At 39.2% G+C, this 14510-nt stretch overlaps 1 protein-coding gene across 4 annotated transcripts in view; it reads left to right on the forward strand.

The window, feature by feature from the left end:
* The window catches only part of carnmt1 (carnosine N-methyltransferase 1), a 56362-nt gene that overhangs the window by 14752 nt on the left and 27100 nt on the right, over positions 1–14510 (forward strand). For 2 of the 4 annotated variants that reach the window (XM_070862468.1, XM_070862478.1), the window contains exons 5-6: positions 247–425; positions 9994–10107. In XM_070862468.1, coding sequence (XP_070718569.1) covers positions 247–425; positions 9994–10107 — 293 coding nt within the window. Of the gene's footprint in view, positions 1–246; positions 426–9993; positions 10108–10570; positions 10633–14510 lie in introns of all 4 variants that reach the window. The other 2 variants (XM_070862482.1, XM_070862471.1) reach the window with 2 other exon arrangements.

Below are 14510 nucleotides of genomic sequence, written 5' to 3' on the forward strand. Positions count from 1 at the left end.
TATGTAAAGAGAAAACGTAGGTTATACCCAAAGCATTAACCTTTCATCAGAACTCGGTCTGACTTGAAATGTTAACCTGCCTTTTTTTCTTTACAGGTACTGACTGTGATATGTGTATTTCCAGCACTTTTCTGTGTTTGTTTCACATTTTCAGCATTTACAATTTTTGGTTTGCTTGGAAAATCTAAATATGACTATGGTGTATTAAAGTGTATAATTTAGCTTGTCAGTTCACTTTTTTTTTAGATGTTCTGGCGTTAACACAATGACACTTTATCCCTGGATCCATCAATTTAGTAACAACAGGCGATCAGCTGATCAGATTCGACCTGTCCATTTTCCTGATGTTAATTCTCATAGTCTTCCATCTCATGCTAATTTTTCTATGACAGCAGGAGATTTTCAGGAAATCTATACAGAACCAAGTAAGTAAATCATATCTTGGCATTCTATGAACATTATTATTTGGACATATTTTCAGTTTTGGTGTATTTATAACTCAATAAATGTTTAATAATGGACTGTAAAGTAGTTGTGTTCAGAATCTTTTAAACTTAGCTTTTAAACTTGAGATGTTTTATTACAGAGCTGAATATAAAATGACGATATTTTACAAATTTACTTTGTTTTTAGCTTTCTGAGCTGCAACATTAATGGTTTTAATGGGGTCTAAACCATCTTCATCCAAGTCTTTGGATTTCATTTAGCATTTTCCATTATTTGTGGTCAAGCAATTTATTATCTAATGCTTATACCACATTCTTGGAATACAACACAATTATAAACCTCTGATATTTCAATAAATATTTAGGTTGCATCAACCAAATAATAGTTGTTTACCACTTATGTACAATGTAATTTTAATTATGCTGTACAGATATAATTTTCTACATTCTGTATGCACCCAAGGAAATTGTGTGGTGAGGTACAAAATCCTAATTTAGATAGCTGCAATATAGTTGGTAACAAAAATGTAAAATGTGTGCAACAAGGATGTTTTGAGATCAATATTTATCTTGAAGCATAACACCTCTCTATAATATCGACCCTCTCCTTTGAGACCCAAATTTTAGGAAAAATACCATTATTTCAGAATCTATGTATACATTTCTATTTGACATTTTTAGTGTGAAAATTATATTCAAAGACTGATGGTATTGTATTTATTGAGCAAAAATATTTAACATAAAAAGGATATGATCATTAGTGCCAGCAAAACACAATAGTAGAAAGTTTTATAGAACCATTGGGCCCAAGTTTCCACATGATTTGCGCCTGATTTTTAGGAGCAACTGGTGGAGAAAAAGGACTATCTTAGACATCGCAATTCTCCACATTTTTTTTTCTGCAGTTCTAGTCAGGTAGAATAGTTCGACTTTGGAACAGAATTCTTTCTTCAAAAGGGAGCGTGTCCGGCCACTGCCTGATTTTAAAGTTTCCACAGTGAAAACGTACTCCAAACTAACTTAGAATGGAGCAAGTGAAGATTTTTGTAGAACTGAAAAAACCTGTTCTACACATTAAAAAATCAGGAGCAGGATACAAATTAGGCGTAGGGAACGAGGGTGGGGGGTGGGGGGAAGGGAAGTCATTAAATTCTACAATAAACCCTTAGTTATACTTATACAAATATTATACAAATAAATCCAACCTGAATAAACATTTATAAGCAAAGAAAAAATTAAATAAACCATGTTCCTACCTGTGTGAAAGTTCTTCAGGCAGGCCTTTAGGAAGCGGTTTGCCGTCGGGACCGAAGGCTGAATGGGCTGAACAGAGGTAGGTGGCGTTGGGTCGGGTCGGGGAGAGAGGTTCGGTTCGGGTCGGGAGGGAGGGAGGGAGGGAGGTCAGGTCGGGGAGGGGAAGGTCAGGTCGGATCCAGTCCGGGGGCGAGAGTAGAGTCGGGTGGGAGCGGGAGCGGCCGACGCAGACGGGTCGAGTCGAGTCGGGTCTGGTCGGGGGGGGGCGGAAGCAGGAGCGGTAGCGACAGGCGGGTCGAGTCGGGTCCGGTCCGGTCGGGGGGTGGTGGGGGGGGGGGGAGCGGGAGTCGGCAGGAGGCAGGAGCTGGCCGTGGGAGGAGCCTTATTCACGCAGCCCCAGTGAGGCCATTCGGCCAGGGCTAGGGGCTGCGTGCTTCGGGCCCCTCCCACACAGTTTCGGGCGCCTGGAGCTACTGCACTTGCGTGCCCACTTTAGCGCGCATGTGCAGAGCTCCCGGCACTGTTTTCGGCGCAGGGACCTGGCTCCGCCCCCTACAGCTCCTGCTGCGCCATGCCGAGGGCCAGAGGACCTGCAGGGAGGTGGAGAATACGGAAGGTTTTTTTAGGCGCACTTTGTGGCGCGTAAAACGGGCGCCCAGCTCGGATGGGCGCCCGTTTTTTATCGCGTGGAAACTTGGGCCCATTATGTCTATACTGGCTCTTTGTTGGAGCAATCCAAAACTGCCCCCACTGCTTTACTCTCTCCCCATAACGTTATATCTTCCCCTGCTTCAACTATTTATCCTTTTTGTTGTGTATGGAGAAAGAGTCAGACTGAACACTGTGAGCTTAAAGTAAAGTGTGACCGTAGCCTTTTATTGCAGATCTCCAGAGTGCCCCTCCAACCTGTGAAGCCTTCTTAAATAGCTGTGTTCCCAAGGGATTATGGGATACCTTGGGACTCTGGGAAATGAGCCCTCGGGTGGCTGTACAGAGTAAATACGTCCACATATATAGCATTTTTTTCCTTAAAAGATGCAATGGCTGCTCCTCAACCACTCCATGTGGCAGTGCATTCTGTGGTCCACCAATCCTCTGTGCAAAGAAATTTCTCTGTAAATCTCTTCACAATCTTAGTGAAAGTACCATCAAACTAAACAAATAATTGACATATAAATGTTCCTCATTTGATGTATTATGCTGTTAAAGTTATTTGATTGCCATGAGTGACTCACATTAGATAATGTCTCCTCTTTTATATCAGCTAAATTGCACTTATTACACATGCTGACAACTGTAACTTCCTCTCAAAATCAGGAGTGCCACTGCATACTTTGGAGTAGTAAATCACCCTGAGTGTGTGGCAAGTATTAGCTGGGAGAAAAGGATTCTGTTTATCTACCAGGGCAAGTCTATCAGCCCGAGAAAATGGGACTACAGCAGGTATGCAGGTGCAATGCAGTTTTATTACATGCCATGCCATGTTGGGAAAATGCTGGAGTCCATTATTAAGGAAACAGTAGCAGGACATTTGGAAACGCATAATGCAGTCAAGCAGAGTCGGCATGGTTTTATGAAGGGGAAATCATGTTTGACAAATTTGCTGGAGTTCTTTGAGGATGTAATGAGCAGGGTGGATAAGGGGGAACCAGTGAATGTGGTGTATTTGGATTTCTAGAAGGCATTCGATAAGTTGCCGCATAAAAGGTTACTGCACAAGATAAGAGCTCACAGGATTGGGCGTAATATATTAGCATGGATAGAGGATTGGCTAACTAACAGAAAACAGAGAGTCGGGTCGCTTTCTGGTTGGCAAACGGTAACTAGTGGGGTGCCATGGGGATCGGTGCTGGGTCCTCAACTATTTACAATCTATATTAATGACTTGGATGAAGGGACCGAGTGTAATGTAGCCAGGTTTGTTGATGATACAAAGAATGATGGGAAAGCAAGTTGTAAGGGGGACACAAAGAATCTGCAAAGGGATATAGACAGGCTAAGTGAGTGGGCAAACATTTGGCAAATGGAGTATAATGTGGGAAAGTGTGAGGTTATCCACTTTGGCAGGAAAAATAAAAAGGCAAATGATAATTTAAATGAAGAGAGATTACAAAATGCTGCAGTACAGAGGGACCTGGGAGTCCTTGTACATGAAAAACCAAAAGTTAGTATGTAGGTACAGCAGGAAGGCAAATGGAATGTTGGTCTTTATTGCAAGGCGGATGGAGTATAAAAGCTGGGATGTCCTGCTACAACTGTACAGGGTATTGGTGAGGCCACACCTAGAGCAGTGTGTACAGTTTTGGTCTCCTTATTTAAGGAGGGATATAGTTGCATTGGAGGCAGTTCAGAGGAGGCTCACTAGATTGATTCCTGAGATGAAGGGATTGACATGAAGAAAGGTTGAGCAGGTTGGGCCAACACTCATTGGAGTTTAGAAAAATGAGAGGTGATCTTATTGAAACATACAAGATACTGAGGGGGCTCAATAGGGTAGATGCAGAGAGAATGTTTCCACTCGTGGGGGAATCTAGAAATAATGTGCATTGTTTAAGAATAAGGGGGCGTCCATTTAGAACTGAGACGAGGAGGAATTTCTTCTCTGAGGTTCGTGAATCTTTGGAATTCTCTGCCCCAGAGAGCTGTGGAGGCGTGTAGTGCTAGAATAAATACTAGGTCTTCTAATTTTGTATCATCTGCAAATTTGGATATTATCAAAATAGGCACAGTAAATAATTCGGAGGACTAAAGGAAGCTGCAAGGGGATATTGATCAGATAGTCAAATGGAAAAAAACTAGCACGGAATTTAATGTTAGCAAATATGAGATATATTTTCATTAAAGAAAGTAATAATTCTAAGGCAAACTTTAATCTGTAATCTTTAAACTAATCTTTGGAATTCTCTTGGCCAGAGGGCTATCGATGTTCAGTCATTGAGTATATTCAAGACTGAGCGAGAGAGACTTTTGTGCACGAAGGGAATAAAGGGATATGGCGATAGGATGGGAAAGTGGAATTGATGTAGATCAGCCATGATCTTATTGAATCAGGTTGCACTTCAACGGAGCTGGGACCAATGTCCTCGTTGGAAAGTTAACTGCTGTTGTGGGGGAGGATTTGAACTAATTTGACAGGAGATTGGACACCAGGATAAAACATTAGACTCTGATGTTTCAGAGAGCAGAAACAAGGTGCACAGAGGACTGGGAGACACAAAGAGCACCAGAGTAAAGAATAGTTCAGAAATGGGAGGGATCAGCAGCGGGCAAATACGAGGCAGTATAAGATGGGTTTGGAGTGCGTGTGCGTAAATGCGCATAGCGTGGTAAATGTTGGTGAGCCGCAGGCACAAGTCGCCACATGGAACTATAATATATTGGCAATAACAGACCTGGCTAAAAGAAAGGGAGGATTCGGAACTGGCTATATATACCAGGCTATAAGGTATTCAGGAAATGGTGAAGGAAGAAAGGAAGGGGTAGCAGTATTGACAAATAAACTATTATAGCATTGGAGAGGGATGATGTAGTTGAGGGGTCAAATACAGAATCTATTTGATTAGAATTAAGGAACAATAGAGAAGTGGTTATACTATAGACCAAATAGTGGAAATGAGATAATAGGAGCAAATTTGCCGGCAAATTACTGGAAGATGCAAAAACTACATAGTGGTAATGGTAAATTAAAATGATCCTAATATAGACTGAGATAGTTACAGTTTAAAGGGCAAAGACGGTAGAAATTCTTGAAATGTGTACAAGAGAACTTTCTTGGTCAATGTGTTTCCAGCCCAACAAGGAAGACTGCTGTCCTGGATCTAGTTCTGGGAAATCTAGAGAATGTTTCAGTGGGGGACCATTTGGTGAACAGTGATCGAAATGTTAGGTTTAGAGTACTTATGGAAAAGGACAAGGAAGAATCAAGTGTAAAAATACTTAACTGGAGGAGAGCTAACTTCAGTGAGTTGAAAAGGTATGTTGCCCAAGTGGATTGGAATTAAACATTCGTAGGCAAAATAGTAATTGAACAATGGGAGGCCTTCAAAGTGGCTAGAACTCCCTGGATGACAAAAGATATAAAAAAATAAAATGAGACTTATGACAAATGTAAGGTTTTTAATACATTTGAGAACCAAGCTGAATATAGAAAGTACAGAGGAGATCTAAAAAAGGGAATTAGAGGGGCAAAGAGGAGAGTAAGAGAATAGATTAGCTGCTAACATAAAAGGGAATAAGAACATAAGAAATAGGAGCAGGAGTAGGCTATTTAGCCCCTCGAGCCTACTCCGCCTTTCAATAAGATCATGGCTGATCTACCTCAATTCCACTTGCCCGCACTATCCCCATATCCCTTGATTCCCTTAAAATCCAAAAATCTATCGATCTGTCTTGAATATACTCAATGACTGAGCCTCCACAGCCCTCTGGGATTGAGAATTCCAAAGATTCACCACCCTCTGAGTGAAGAAATTTCTCCTCATCTCAGTCCTAAATTGCCGACCCCTTATTCTGAGACTATGACCCCTGGTTCTAGCCACCCCAGCCAGAGGAAACATCCTCCCTGCATCTACCCTGTCAAGCCCTGTAAGAATTTTGAATATTTCAATTAGATCACCTCTCATTTTTCTAAACTCTAGAGAATATGGGTTTGGTCGACTCAATCTCTCCTCATAGGACAATTCCCCCATCCCAGGAATCAGTCTGGTGAACCTTCATTGCACTCCTCTACGGTAAGTATATCCTTCCTTAGGTAATGAGACCAAAACTGTACACACTACTCCAGGTGTGGTCTCACCACGGTCCCAAAATCCCAAAGTTGTTTTATAAACACACAAATAGTAAAATATAGTCAAACAAAGAGTGGGACCGACTAGGGACCAAAATAGAGATGATAATATGTGGAGGGAGGGACATGGCTGAGGCACTAACTGAGTACTTTGCATCTGTCTTCACAAGAAAACAGTATGCTGCCAATGTAGTAGTAAAGGGGGAGGTAGTAGCGATATTGCATAGGATAAAAAGGGATAAAAAAAGGAAGTACTTAAGAGGTTGTCAGTCCTCAAAGTAGAAAAGTCACCCCATCCAGATGGGATGTGTTATGTCTTTAGATACTCTGATAATGACTCCACGAGGCAATGTGTTGTACTTGAACTGTAGTGACATAACTCCAGAGTGAGGATCACACATGGTGGCCTGCCTTTTATACTAGGCCAGGCACATCTGTACAGGTAACCTACAAGTCTCCCACTGCTGTGCCCTCTGGTGGCACACCTTGTGATAGTACCAACAGTAACCATGTAGGATACATGACAAGATGCATCCTAGGTTACTGCGGGAAGTAAGGGTGGAAATTGTGGGAGCTCTGGTCACAATCTTCCAATCCTGTTTAGACATGGGATGGTTGCAGAGGACTGGAGGATTGCAAATGTTACATGGCAGTTTTAAAGGGCCCAAGTTTTGAGTGGAGTTGCTCCTATTTTTTTGGAGCAACTAGTTTAGTTTGGAGTATCTTGGAAATCGCAATCCTTGGCATTTAGTTTGCTCCAGTTCTAGTGAGTTAGTTTAGTTTTGTTTTAGTTCAGTTTATTTTTTCAAAAGGGGACATTACCAGCCACTTACGCCTGTTTTGCAAGTTTAGGCACCGAAAAGTTACTCCAAACTAACTTAGAACGGAGTAAGTGTCGACTTTTGTACGCTCAGAAAAACCTTGCGTACACTTTAGAATTAGGCACAGGTAGCCAGAGATGGGGGGGGGGGGGGGGTGAAGGGAAGTTAGGGGATTTTCCAAAGCATTAAACACTTCACTTTTAAAAATAAAGAACTATCATCAATAATAAATGATAAATAAATCAATAAATAAATTTTTTTTTTTAAATAAAAAAAATCATTCAATAAATCAATAAATAAAAAATAAAAAGTTCCTACCTCACCTACCCGTTCAGGAGCCCGGCCAGGGCTAGGGGCTGCGTGCTACAGGCTGGAAATCGGCACTCTGGCTGTGATGAGGAAGCCCATTCAGCCAGTGACTTTCTCCTCCACTGTGAAACCCCTCCAATATTTCTTGCCTTGGGAAGATATCCAGTCAACCTTACTTGCAGCGAGGAGCCCATTCGGCCAGGGTTCGGGTCAGCATGCTTCGGGCCCCTCCCACACAGCCAGCAGCACACGCGCACAGAATCTGGGGGCCAGGCGCTACTGCGCACACTCCACTGCGCACGCGCGCAGCTGCCAACACTCTTTGGCCAGGGCTGTAGCTCCGCCCCCCGCTGTTGTGCTGCGTCGCACTAATTGCTGAACAGACCTGCTGCACTCGGAGAATCGCGAGGTAAGTTTTTGGTGTGCTTTTCATTCCACAAAATAGGCGGGACTTTCGGAGGTGCGCCGTTCTCGCGGATATCGGAAACTTGGGCCCAAAAAAGGGGAGAGGGTAAACCTGGCAACTACAGGTCAGTCAGCCTAACTTTTAGAGACAGTAATCTGGGAGAAAATTAATTGGCATTTGGAAAAGTACTGTTTAATAAATGAAAGTCAGCACGGATTTGTTCAAAGCAATTTGTGTTTTACTAACTTGATTGAGTTCTTTGATGAAGTAACGGAGAGATTTGATGAGGGTAGTGCGGTTGATGTTGTGTATATGGACTTTCAGAGGCATTTGACAAAATACTACTTAATAGACTTGTTAGCAAAATTAAAGCACGTGGGATTAAAGCGACAGTGGTAGCATGGATACAAAATTGTCTAAAGGATAGAAAGCAGAGAATAGTGGTAATGGTTGTTTTTCAGATTCATGAGAAGTATACAGTGGTATTCCCCAGGGGTCGGTATTAGGACCATTGGTCTTTTTGATATATATTAATGGCCTGAACTTGGGTGTACAGGGTACAAATTAGAAGTTTGCAGATGACTAAATTCAAAAATGAGGAGGATAATAATAGACTTCAGGAGGACATAGACTAGTGAAATGGGCAGACACGTGGCAGATCAAATTTAAGTGTAAAGTGATATATTTTGGTAGGAAGAATGAGGAAAGCCAATATGAACTAAATGGTGCAATTTTAAAGGGGGTGAAGGAACAGAGATACCTATGTACACAAATATTTGAAGGAGGCAGGACAAGTTGAGAAATCTGTTTTTTAAAAAAAAAAAGCATATGGGATCCTTGGCTTTATTAAGAGGCATAGAGTACAAAAGCAAAGAAGTTATGTTAAACTTTTATAAAACACTGGTTAGACCTCAGCTGCAGTATTGTGTTCAATTCTGGGAACCGAACTTTAGGAAGTCTTGAGAGGGTGCCGGAGATTTACTAGAAGGGTATGAGCAGAGTACCAAGGATGAGGAACTTCAGTTATGTGGGGAGACTGGAAAAACTGGGTTTATTCTCCTTAGGGCAGAGAAAGTTAAGAGGAAAGTTGATAGAGGTGTTCAAAATCATGAAAGGATTTGATCGAGTAAATAAGGAGAAACTGGCAGAAGGATTAGTAACCAGAGGACACAGGTTTAAGGTGATTGTCAAAATAACCATAGGCAGCATGAGGAAACATTTTTTTTCACACAGCGAGTTGTTGTGACCTGGAATGCACTGCCTGAAAGGGTGGTGGAAGCAGATTCAATAATAACTTTCAAAAGGGAATTGGATAAATATTTGAAGGGAACAATATATACAGGGCTGTGGGAAAGAGTGGGACCAATTGGATAGCTCTACCAAAGAACCAGCACAGATTTAGTGGGCTGAATGGCCTGCTTTGGTGCTATATCATTCTATGATTCTATGTCAGAATTATGGGGGGGGGGGGGGGGGGGGGTGGAATCTGAAAAGGAATTTGTGAAAATTGTTCTCAGATGCATGATGGGTACTTTTGGAATAAGTATTAAGGAAATTAATGCAGAAATGATAAACTCATCCACAAAGTTACACATTTCACTGCAATAGGGTACAGCAGTTGATATGAAAGGGAGTCAACACATCTAGAAACTGGAAATAACCATGTACACACAGAGTAAGTGGAAAAAGTAACTTATGAATATTTGTCTAGGATAGTGATTAAGTGATATAAAGTAGGTTATAAGTGTAGGGATACGAAGAAAAACAGTAAATGATGGGAAATATTTGGATATAATTTCTACCACTTTGATCTAGTGATATGAACTGTAGATAAATTACATGGATGCAGCTGAATCCACGTTTTATCATCCTTAATTTCTTGCAGCAATTGTTTTTATAAGGGTGGAGGAAATATTTGCTTGAGTCTTCATATTTTATAAATGAAAAATTACTTGATTTTTTTATCAACAGATGCATGGGATTGTGTAGCAACGTGTTTCTTCATTGACACAGCACATAATGTTGTTGATTACATTGAAACAATATGGAAGATTCTGAAACTTGGAGGAATATGGATAAATCTTGGTGAGTACTCTCTGAATACCCTGTTTACATCTAATATTGCTTGCTTTTCTGTAACCAGCTAAAACTATGTACATTTATGCAGTTTAAGCTTTTATAAATAGTGTATATAACTTAAGGTTTAAGAATGAAATCAGTCTCAGGAAATAATAAAACCAGATTCGCAACATCATTAGCTGTATTAGAACGTTTCCATTTTTAAACCTCAAGTGCATAAATTAATGCTACTAAATCAGTGACTATAGTTATTGAGGAAAACATCTCTTTGTATGTCTATTCTGTTTTCTCCAGAAATAATGATCACAACTGCCTTGATTCCTTAAGGTATAGCCATAACAAAGTAAAATGTGAACATGCCGGTATCTGCTTTTATAAATGTACTGCAACAATATTAAATGTAACAGAAGCACTAGTGGTATTTTAAATTATGTTCCTCTGATGCTTTTCCACCTATTTCCTTATATAGACAACACAAATACTTCGTGCAAAGTGCAAAACCTGATAAAGAAAGCACCTTGAAGACTCTTTGTAGGTGACCATTATTCTGCAGATTGTGTTTTATTTTACCTTTAATTTTATATATAAACTAAGCAGATTAGAGAAGTGACATAAACCTGACAGTATATGATCAGGGTGAATGTTCATTTATGAAAATTTTAATGCTTGAGTGACAGAATAGTGGTAGATACAGTATCTTGACCTCCTGAAAGGAAGTGGGGGATATGACAGTGGAGCAGCTTTTGGCTGTGATGAAGGTACTGTTAGTTCAAATGTTTCCATCAAAGTAATAACCAAATTTGAAACCGCATAGGTTCGGAGTGAAAGTATGTTGTGGAGATTTGTAAAATACATAAACAACCTACAAACGTGCACTTTAATTAGACATTTAAAATATATATACATTTTGATACGTGCTTTTCATTTTATACATTTTTCCCAACAGTTTATATTTTGTTCTCAAACTGTTTAGGGCTAATACTAAATATTTTCAATTAGCATTTTGTGCTGTATTAAGAATATGCAATTGTATCAAAGGTAGAAACATCACTTTTTTAGTGAACTGTAAGAAAACATAGGATGAAAAATGTCCATGCCCATCAAGCTTGTTTTTCCACAGACTCTGTGCATCATGAACTCTACCACACTTACTAAATTATCTGAGAGAAGGTTTTATGTAATTTTTCCCTTTAGCCTCTCCGCTCCTTCAGATAGCAATCTAACTTTATAATCTATACTATTCAACATTGAACAATTGCTTTCCATGAATATTTCCATGATCCCAGTAACATAGCAGCCATTTTGTTCCATGGAGTATTTGACTGCCTCTATCTATACTTATTCCTATCTACCTTTTTCTTAACCAGCTTTTTGCCTATCTTTTTAAGTCTTTAATACAACTTTTGCTGTGAGTCTGTTCCACATGTCCACTATGAAGAGGGAGAAAGTTCCTTCCAATTCTAGTTTTGTTAATTTTGCTATCGAGTTCTGTATTCTCACTCTGAGGTAAACCTGCTTATGAGCCTCATCTTTGAGCATTTTAAAGACCTGGATCATGTCTCCTTCCCATCTTATTTTCTCCAATGAATACAACTTCATTCTGTGACTGTTGGAGCCCAACCCCTAACCCTAACTCTTCTTTGAATCGTCTTCATTGCATCAGTCTTTTTGGAGTTGGGTGCGCAAGATTCAAAATGTCGTCCAAACAGTGAGTCAGATAGGGTTAAAATAACTAGTTTCGACTTGTATGCAAATATTTCCAGATACATTCCTGCACTTGAATAGCTTTGTTACAGGAACGGTCTCGCTTAATTGTATACTTGCAGTATGTAGTCAGTTATCACACTCTTTGAATATGGACACCAACTTGTGTACACACTTCATGCTTCCTACTGCAAGGAAAGGGTTAATCCGACTAATTTGTACTTATGTAATACTGCTAATGATTTCTCTTTATATTGTAGTAATGTTCTTTTGCAGTTAAACAAAAATTGAAATCCATCATGGGAGAAATCGGGTAGTGAGCCTTAATTCTCCATTCTATGATACATCAACACAGTGTGCACTTCTAGGTTACCGACTGTTAGAGGAGGAGTAAATGTTTGTGTTGTCTTACTAATAACTTACTCATCAAATCAATAGGATTCATGACATTGAATGTCAGATGTCACACATTTATTAGGCATGTAATAATTAAACATACACTTAACAGCAATACTAATGATGTGATCTTGCAAGTTTTAGCCCGAGAATTCAAACACATTACAGTTTTGAGCTCGGTATACAGGTTGATCAGACCATAATCGAATTCTAAAGTACCTGTTCCAACACCCACTTCTTATACCTTTTTCTCACTCCTTCATAACTCACACGTGTTTCATAGTTATATTACATAGTTGTCATTCAACACTGAATTTGATTATGATTTGTTCTTGTAGATACAGATCTGTCTTGCAATGAGTAACATGGGGTCAAAACATCTTTGTTTTTAACTCCCTTTCCTTGACTCTCACTCTCCTAATATTCCAGCCTAGAGGCTGTGGTCTTAGGCAGGTGTGGTCTTAAGTAAGGCTTCAAAGCCTCCCTTCTATTGAATGAACAAATGGAGCTTTTCTGTCTGTGAACCCTTTCTTACCTACCTATTAACTTTTCTCATTAAACAGGTGGATGCGGCCTTAAAATTGCTGTGTACTCTATTTTAAGATATTAGAATATAAGAATCCTACTTTCTTAAAAAAGGCTAAAAGCTGGCAGTACTACAATCTAAAGAGAAATCTTTAGCAGTATAGTATTATATTCGTACACCAAGTCAATCTGATTAACCCTTTTCTTACACTGTACCAATGTGCCTTACTTTGCATGTATGCCATTAAACTCATTTGCCATTTCCTAACTCTTATGCTTAATTGGTCCAGACCTTTTTGAATTATATGAATCTCCCTTAAACTAGCTATCATAGTAACTGAATTACCATGATCCTTCATTAAATTTATACTACACAGCTCGATAAAACTATTTAAAGTTTACATGCTATATTTGTTTTCCCTTGGAAATATCATTTGGCACCAATGTTTGGTCATCATACATTTGGCCAGGTTATTGAAATATTGAATTAGCCACACATCTGTTTCATTTGTTAGCCACTGATTGAAAAACAATACTTCAGAGCCCCAATGGTGATGCAGTTTATACTTCCAAACTATAAAGTTTAAAATCTCAGTTATGAGGATATGTTTTCAGTTGTTTTCCTCTATGAAGTGAAGATGAAATAATTCTTGATGAAAATTTTGTCAGCAAAGCCAACATTTTGAATTAAGTTTTTTATGAAGACTATAGTTATAGCAAGAAAAAAAGTTGAAATAGAGTCGAGACTAAAACTAAAATTATTTCTAGGTCTGAAACAGCACAAGCCAAAGGTTCACAACTTTTGAAGCAGATATGGAAACAGATTAATAAAATCTTAGTTTCCATTTAAGCACCATTATATTATTTCTCAACGTTTGTTGTAACCTAGCGAATATGAGAAGTAAAAAGTAACTATGGCATTTTTTAAATGTAAAGTTAAAAATGTAAAATTCCTGTAAAGCTGAGAAAATATGGACAGTAAGAACAATTTTTTCTTGCCCAAAACTAAAATATAACTACATTTGGGAGCAAAAAATGTATACTAAAATTAGATGCTACATTTTTATCTTCACTCCTGGTGCTGTACTTTTTATGTCAAAAAAGTGCATTTTGGAATTCAGGTAGACATCATTTTGCAGCCATTAAAATGAATAGACAGAAAGTCATGGGACGTTATGAACCTGAATTCCCAATATGTACATAAAGCTTTGCACCACAAGTACTACAGAAGAGAGTTTACCCTTTAGTCTAGTCTTTAATCCAAAGGGTAACTTTCTTAAGACTATACTTGCAATAAGACTAAAATTTCAAATAAAGTACCAACACTAAAACTGAGATCACTAGGGCTAAACCAACATTGGTTGTGAAATCATTACTGTAGGTTTGCTACATTTTTTTTTTCCTGAAAAAAATAAAAGTCTCTACCTCTTGCTTTATTTTCTTGCTTTTCTTTCTTTTGTTTTCCTCTGTCATTGGCTCTTTTCACTTGCAAACTGGAAAATCAGGATCACTTTATTTGGAGTGATTATTTTCACGGTGTTCTGAGTCCCATCCGCATGGAGACCATCTGGGGAGCCTGTAGACTGTTTTGATACCATGCATGCGATCCAACATTTTCCTCGGTTTCCTGGATTGTTACTAAATCCAGTAAATATAGTCTTAAGAAAGTTATCCTTAGGACTAAAGACTAGACTAAAGGAAGGGTAAACTCTGATCTGTAGCACTTCTGGTGCAAAGCTTTGTGCATATTGGGAATTCAGGCTCATAACGTCCCATGACTTTCT

Source organism: Pristiophorus japonicus, chromosome 1, assembly GCF_044704955.1.
Source record: "Pristiophorus japonicus isolate sPriJap1 chromosome 1, sPriJap1.hap1, whole genome shotgun sequence".
Classification (NCBI taxonomy): domain Eukaryota; kingdom Metazoa; phylum Chordata; class Chondrichthyes; family Pristiophoridae; genus Pristiophorus; species Pristiophorus japonicus.